Raw genomic sequence first — 8,056 nt, 5'->3', positions numbered from 1 at the left:
TTGATCCAAACCTTGGGCATAAGGGCCATTATTTGCATGTTGACAATCCTAATACCATGTGTTCATGATTTTGTTTCACCTTTTTTATAAAAATAACCGAATTCAGGTTTGAAGGGTAATTTCATATTCCCATGTACTCAAGAACATGAAACAGTTTTTGTGTTTGGAGAAAATAGGCTGAAATTAGTCATAACCAATACTTTTGTAAGGCACTAAATACGCTTTCTACCTACCTCTCTCTAAAAAGGCTTATGAGGATTTCCAAACTTTGAATCTTTTCCTACAAGATTTAGTGCTTAATGTTAACCTGCACAGCTGGCAATTCCCCTCGGGAGCAAATCTATATAATGTGTCTAGTGGACGAGAGGGGCTTTTTAGCACCTAGGAGCATATGCTCCTGGTTTTTAAAATGTGTTTTAAACGTATTTTAAAATGTCACAACATTCTGACGAAATGTTTCGCGCGTACATCTCGACATTCTACGTAGTCACAAAGTTTTTGAGGCATGGAGCAACTCTTTCAGATAATTGTATCCTTCAAGATTGGGCTCAGTGGAACCGAGATCTTCCCGGGCGCTGCCATGGTGTTGTTCTTACTGTTGATGTATCTTTGTTAATTACTCCCTCCATCCCATAATGTAGGACGTTTTGTGACACTATTATGGGATGGAGGGACTAGTTTTTTAATTAGTTTCTTTTTGCTAACTTTTATGTAGTCTTTATTTTCGTTGTGCACTTTTTTGCGCTTTTATAAAACCCTTGCTTGTATCATTTAATAATTAATAAAATATCCCTAAAAAATATGTAACAGAGTCCCGCAGTTTCCCTCAAAAAACAAAATACACTTCCATTTTTTTAAGCCGGCCCATCTTAAACCGTTTTAGGATAATTATGTAATTATTAATTCAGTGATTTTGTAGTTTAGTGTTCAAGTCGGATCAAACAGTAGCTAAGATACGGTATATTGGTGTATAATCGAATTTGTTTGATCCAAAGAATCATGTCAATTGTACATGGAAACATCTGTGTACATACTGTAGCACTACAATTCTCAAAAAGAAAAAAGAGAACACATTGTTTTTTATGCTCACACTCTCAATAAATGAACTAATGTATGTGCCTCACTCCCTGTTTCTTCGACTAATTCACAGTTAGGCCACCTACTCCAGGGAGTAGCAACATTCTTTGAACGCTTCGAGGTTCTCTTGGAATAAGGGTACGAAGGCATCGACGCTGCCGTCGCCGAAGTTGGACGGCGCGAGGAAAAGCATCCCCTCCGTGGGGAAGTAGGCCGGCATGAAGTAGCTCGGGCTCCCCGTGCCAAAGTCCAGCTCGTAGAACGGGAACGTCAGCCAGCTGTCCACCTCCACGTCCGGGCAGTGCGCGTCCTTGCACACGGCGCTCCGCGCGAGCCCATCCTTCTCGGCGGCGCCGGAGGTGGCGAAGTCGACGAAAGATTGGAAGTAGGCGCCGTCCACCCTCGCCACCTCGTCGTGGATCACCTGTGCAGCGTGCTTCAGCGGCCGGTTCAGGAGGTCACCCACCGTGGAGCGCGGGAACGCCCAGAGCACCATGTTGCCGAAGTGTTCCGCCGGCTGGCCGAGCCGGTGCCGCCCGTCCACGGACAGCCGGATCTTGGAGGTCTCTTCGGGGCTCAGGTCGCGCGCGCGCGTCATGGTGCGCCACAGGTGGGCGAGGATGGTTTCGAACCGGCTGAACGGCCGGCCGCGCCCCTCTGACGCCTTGGCGCGCAGACCGGCGACGAAGTCCTTGGTGAAGTGCGCCTTGTGGATGACGATGTTGTCGGCGGCATCGCCGTGGTGACCGACCACGTCGGTGGGCGACGGCATATAGTACTCCCTGTTGCGGTGGTCGTGCTCCACGCGAGGCGACGAGCGTGGCTTGAATAGCTCCGCGTGGTGGTGCACTGGCGGGAGACCCATGGGGAGCCCCCTGGTGGCGCGCCCCCAGGCCACGAGAAAGTTGCTGGTGGCGTGGCCGTCGGCGACGACGTGGTTGGACGTGAACCCTACAGCGAGCGAGCCACACCGGAACCGTGTCAGCTGCAGCAGCACGACCTCCTGGTGCTCCGCCTCCAGGTCAGGATGCAGCTTGAGCAGCTCAGGCGTGGGCTTCGAGGGCGCCATGTCGACGAGGTCGGCGTCCACGGTCGCCTCAACCAGGCGCGCCCCACGGTCGTTGAGGATGACGGACGGCGTGCCGTCGGGGGACTCGCCGAGCTGCCCGGCAAAGGCGCGGTACTGGGCGAGGACCGTGGCAAGGCCCTTCTCGATGGAGGCGGTGGTGGGCGCGGGCGGCGCGAAGGCGTAGATGATGGCCATCTGCATCTCGAACGTCACCCTGTCGAAGATGGACAGTGGAATGTACTCGGTGGCCGGCATCGGTGCTTGGCCTGCACTGTAGGCAGGCTTGACGAGCCTGGAGCTCAACACCTTGACCTCCATTGCCGAATATAGCTATTACTAACTGGTTGCTGTGCACTGAGCTTAGACCGGAGAAGTGGTTTCTCTGTGGCTAATCAAGTTTGATCCGTCGGCGAGAAAGATCAAAAGTTGGGAACAAGAGATCGAGGTTGTACGTGAAGGCTTTGCGGTCTTGTACTCTTGTGTTATATGATTTGGTGCTTGTCCTGCTGCTATTTATAGGACGGCATTGGAAGTCTCGCGGGAAACGGTAGCCGGTAGGTGAAATGAAACTACTTGAGTCTAGTAAACCCCTTGTTAATTAGTGTAGTTGAGACTTAAGACTTGGACCCGGCCCGCCTCTAAACCATGCATGTGTTTGACTAGTGAACGGGCTGTTACCTAGAACGTGCAAATGTCACAAGTCTAAACCGTACGTCTGTTTCAGTCCTTTGCGTGCTTTACAAAACAGACCAATATGAAGTCCAGTATAGGCAATAATACAACTCATGTTATTTATTGTTTCACCTCATGGTATGTCCACAAGAAAATACTGGCTAGCCCCATATGGATGTTTGAGTTAGTGATTTTGCTTATTTAGGGCCCCTCCAATGCTGACCCTCAAACTACTCATATCCGTCGGGGCGCAACTGTCCGAACACCGCAAGTCATCCAACACCAGCCCCCATAGGTCCTCGAAGTAGTCCGGGCCATAATTTTCCCGCAAAGTCGAACCAAACAGGGGAGGGGGGAGGGGACTTTGCTGGAATCCGAACATGAGCCACGTAAGACTCCGACACCCTTGTGGCAAAATCTCTCACTCTTTTCTTCCATCTTGCCGCTCTCCACCAAATTCCCACCCTTCCCCCCTCTCTCTTATTCCCTCCCGCCGCCAGTGCATGGATCCGGAGGAGACCTTGCTGGAGAAGAAGATGGTAGAGGATCCGAGCATCAAGCTCAAACTTGAAGGTGGCGGAGAAGTTTGACTTGTCGATGAAGGCGACCGAGAAGAAGCTCAGGCTTGAAGAGAAGAGGGCCATGATCGAAGAGAAGAACGCTGGGTTGATATTCTTTTGTGATCGGGCATGTAAATACTAAGCATACTTGCCTCTTCTTGGTTGCGATCGGCCGAGGATGTGATCCGGTGTGCGCTATGGAACCCATGTATTTGAATTTCAAATTGCCTTTTCTGGTGGACATATAGTTGCCGACTGGATGGCCGGCTCCTGCATCCGTGTCCGCGGACTGGTCTCCCCGTCAGCAGATGGATGTGGTGTCTGGTTTGTGTGTCAGCACTAGAGCATCTCCAAAGCGGGCCCTCAAAACTGCCCACAACCGTCTAGACGGCACGACACAGACGTGTCTAGCCATCCAACGCGGGCCTGGATCGATGCGCCGACCGGTCCGGACACACTTTTTCCCACAAAATCGAAACAAACTTGGGGGGCTTTGCAGGAATCCGGACAACAACCACATAAGTGAAGGAAATATGCCATAGAGGCAATAATAAAGTTATTATTTATTTCCTTATATCATGATAAATGTTTATTATTCATGCTAGAATTGTATTAACCGGAAACTTAGTACATGTGTGAATACATAGACAAACTGAGTGTCACTAGTATGCCTCTACTTGCCTAGCTTGTTAATCAAAGATGGTTAAGTTTCCTAGCCATGGACAAGAGTTGTCATTTGATGAACGGGATCACATCATTAGAGAATGGTATGATTGACTTGACCCATCCGTTAGCTTAGCACGATGATCGTTTAGTTTGTTGCAATTGCTTTCTTTATAACTTAGTGTGCTATCAAACATCACAACGTAACTGGGTGACTATAAAGATGCTCTACAGGTGTCTCCGATCGTGTTTGTTGAGTTGGCATAGATCGAGATTAGGATTTGTCACTCCAAATATCGGAGAGGTATCTCTGGGCCCTCTCGGTAATGCACATCACTATAAGCCTTGCAAGCAATGTGACTAATGAGTTAGTTCCGGGATGATGCATTACGGAACGAGTAGAGAGACTTGCCGGTAATGAGATTGAACTAGGTATTGAGATACCGATGATCGAATCTAGGGCAAGTAACATACCGATGACAAAGGGAACAACGTATATCGTTATGCGGTTTGACCGATAAAGATCTTCCTAGAATATGTGGGAGCCAATACGAACATCCAGGTTCCACTATTGGTTATTGACCGGAGACGTGTCTCGGTCATGTTTACATAGTTCTCGAACCCGTAGGGTCCGCACGCTTAATGTTCGGTGACGATCGGTATTACGAGTTTATGTGTTTTGATGTACCGAAGATAGTTCGAAGTCCCGGATATGATCACGGACATGACGAGGAGTCTTGAAATGGTCGAGACATAAAGATTGATATATTGGATGACTATATTTGGACACCGGATGAGTTCTGGGGATCACCGGATAATTATCGGAGTGCCGGGGGGTTATCGGAACCCCCAGGGGAACTAATGGGCCACGTGGGCCTTAAGTGGAGAGAGAGAGAGGGCCGGCCAAGGCAGGGTCGCGCCCCCTCCCCTCTAGTCCGAATTGGACTAGGGAAGAGGGGGTGGCGCCCCCCTTTCCTTCTCTTCTCTCCCTCTCCTTCCTCCCCCCTTCCTCCTCCTAGTAGGACTATGAAAGGGGAGTTAGGACTAGGAGGAGGACTCCTCTCCTGGAGCGCCCCAAGGGCCGGCCGGCCTTCCCCCTTGCTCGTTTATATACGGGAGCAGGGGGCACCCTAGAACACACAAGTTGATCATTGATACCTTAGCCGTGTGCGGTGCCCCCCTGCACCATAATCCACCTCGGCCATATCGTTGTAGTGTTTAGGCGAAGCCCTGCGCCGGTAGCTTCATCATCACCGTCATCACGCCGTCGTGCTGACGAATATCTCCCTCGACACTCAGCTGGATCGAGAGTTCGTAGGACGTCACCGAGCCGAATGTGTGCAGATCACGGAGGTGTCGTACTTTCGGTACTAGGATCGGTTGGATCGTGAAGACGTACGACTAAATCAACCGCGTTGTCATAACGCTTCCGCTTACGGTCTACGAGAGTACATGGACAAAACTCTTCCCCTCTCGTTGCTATGCATCACCATGATACATCTTGTGTGTGCGTAGGATTTTTTTTGAAATTACTGTGTTCCCCAACAATAGGACTCTGACACCCCCGACATCCAAAGCCCCTCTTGGACCTCGCACGCGTCCATCCTCCCATCTTCCTTTGCATCTGTTTTCTCTCTTGCCTACGCCGCCGCTCCACCACCTCGGCCGCCCCGCCACACCCTTACTGGAACTCAACGACTCCGTCTCCTCCGGCGCTACACCCGGGGTCTAGGCCACTTCTCCTCTACCGCCATTCCATACCTCTCCTCCGACCGTCGCACATGTACCATCCGCCCCTATTATACTCACCATGACCGACAACTGTTCGGTGAAATGCCTGTGCTAATTTTTTCTGTCCCTTCTTCTTTGAGGCAATGGATTCGGATATGGAGTACATATACGGGCACTTTGTTGGGTCGTCCGATGGCTCGACTGACAAGATGGACTACACATATAAGATGGCGATGGTGCAGATGGTCCATGTAGACGCGGAGCGTGCGGAAGAGCATGTTCTCAATTCCAAGGGATCAGTTAAGGGTCATCAAGTGACCTTTTTTAAAAAAAGGAGAGGATATAAGCGGCTAGCTTTGGAGGGCTGGCTCCCGCATCAATGTCCGTTGACTGGTCCCGGTCCGCAGATGGATGCGATGTCCGATTTGCGAGTCAGCGTTGGAGATGCCCTTAGAACAAAATACTCGATGAGTTCTTTTGCAGTAGGCAATGGGCACTGACGTTGACACTAATCACTAGAATTTTGGCATTAGATAAAGGGTTTTTCTAGGACACATCTAGATGTGACATAATTATGTCACGTCTAAGATGACCTCACCCTATTTGTAGCCCTCCTGTGTTGTTTCGTTGTTCGATTGTTTGTCACCCGTTGTTGCTCGTCCTGTTTAGTTTGACGCTTCCAAGACTGGGCCGTCCTCCTCCTCCACCCACCCACAATCTCGGCAAGTTTCCTGGCCCAGTCCTTTTGTTTGTGGGCTTGTTTGTTTGTTCTAAAACAATAATTCTTGGGACCAGGCCTTGTGCGACTCCAGGTCTGGGCACTTCTTGTCTCAAAAAAGAAATTCTGGGCACTTTGGTTGTAAACAAGCTTGATAGAAAAAATGGCAAAAAAAGTGGGGCATTCTTTTTGTCAGGTGATGATGATCTTGCCCCTGTCACCACCACAAAGAACACACACACACACACACACACAAGAAATTGAAGATCTGGGACAAAGGAACAGAGAAACTTGCAGGAGAGAAAAATGCGGGGCAGTGGTGCCTCTTACCAAGGTGGGTTTTCTTAATCTTCCTTTCAAGATCCTTCTGTGTGATATGCTTCTTCTGAACCCCATCCGAAAATCAGCATGCTTTTGCTTGTTTCTTTCTTGACGGAACAAAAAAATTGGTGGTTGGTCTGTGACAAAAAATTGATAGTGAACAGCATCTAGATCAGAGCCTGAATCAGTTGTGTTGTGGCAAAAATAAAGAGAGACAAAAAAACTCATATCTAGATCCAGTGTGTGGCAGATTTTTTAGCTAGATCTCAGAAGTGGTAGCTGTAGTAGAGATTGAGAGATCTAGATAAATTTACTGAACCAATAATTCAGTTTTCTGAATCTTTTACATACAGTGTGTGTACAGTTAGATACAGTATGCAGTAAGTGAGAACAAACAGAGGGAGAAAAACTTCAATTATTCATATATATTCCTCCCATTATTTAGTATCACAAACATGATGTTCAGCTGGTATAAATCTAACAAATTCAATCTTACTGAACAAATTCTCTAACAGATTCAGTCTTTATCAAAAAATTCCTGGCTCAAGCTCAATGAATCAAAAAATCCTCATCCCCCTACTGCCCAACCCCCCTAGTTCCCAACCTTACCTACACAAAATTTACCAGCAAGCCGACGGGTTCTACAGTTCAAATCGCGGCGCTGAGTTGAAATGAGCTGAACCAAAGTGGCCTGTATGCTCCTACAAAAATAGAGTTAGGTTGTTTGTGTAAAAAATAATGACTATACAATATTGATCACAGTAAAAACTAGGGGCTAAAAAAATTGCATTTATATTAAAAACAAAGTAGAAATCCTTTTTTTCTCTTATGGAAAAGTATCTTGTAAATTTTTATTCCATCAAAAATGAACAAAAGATCTATCAAAAATGGAATTGGGATCTATAAAAAAATAATGACCCATGACAAAAAGGTTATCGAGCGGGTTGCAACTGGGGGCCAAAATAAAACACACACACGCACCCCCCTAGTTGCGAGTTGGTTATCGACATGCATTGTGGACCCTTGAGACACATACACACACACACACACCCTAATTGCGAGTTGATGGTAAACTTGCAATTGTGGGCCACGAATAAACACACACACACACACACCCTAGTTGCGAGTAGATGGTCAACTTGCAACCGGGGGCCATGAACAAACACACACACACACACGCACGCACACACACACACACATACACACACACACACACACATACACACACACCTAGTTGCGAGTCGA

General features: G+C 48.2%; 1 protein-coding gene across 1 annotated transcript; it reads right to left on the bottom strand.

The window, feature by feature from the left end:
* Positions 1 to 1,025: 1,025 nt before the first annotated feature.
* Positions 1,026 to 2,604, bottom strand: LOC119297825 (putrescine hydroxycinnamoyltransferase 3-like). The gene has a single exon (XM_037575457.1). The coding sequence runs from the start codon at positions 2,462 to 2,464 to the stop codon at positions 1,160 to 1,162; it is 1,305 nt and encodes a 434-aa protein (XP_037431354.1). The 5' UTR covers positions 2,465 to 2,604; the 3' UTR covers positions 1,026 to 1,159.
* Positions 2,605 to 8,056: the final 5,452 nt, after the last annotated feature.

This window comes from Triticum dicoccoides, chromosome 5A (assembly GCF_002162155.2).
Source record: "Triticum dicoccoides isolate Atlit2015 ecotype Zavitan chromosome 5A, WEW_v2.0, whole genome shotgun sequence".
Taxonomy (NCBI): Eukaryota; Viridiplantae; Streptophyta; class Magnoliopsida; order Poales; family Poaceae; genus Triticum; species Triticum dicoccoides.
Note: the sequence above shows the minus strand (reverse complement) of the source record. Positions and strands in the feature narration are given on the sequence as shown.

Bases quoted from the DNA above. Each gene is read 5' to 3' on its own strand.
- LOC119297825 (XM_037575457.1), bottom strand. From the start codon at position 2,464: ATGGAGGTCAAGGTGTTGAGCTCCAGGCTCGTCAAGCCTGCCTACAGT.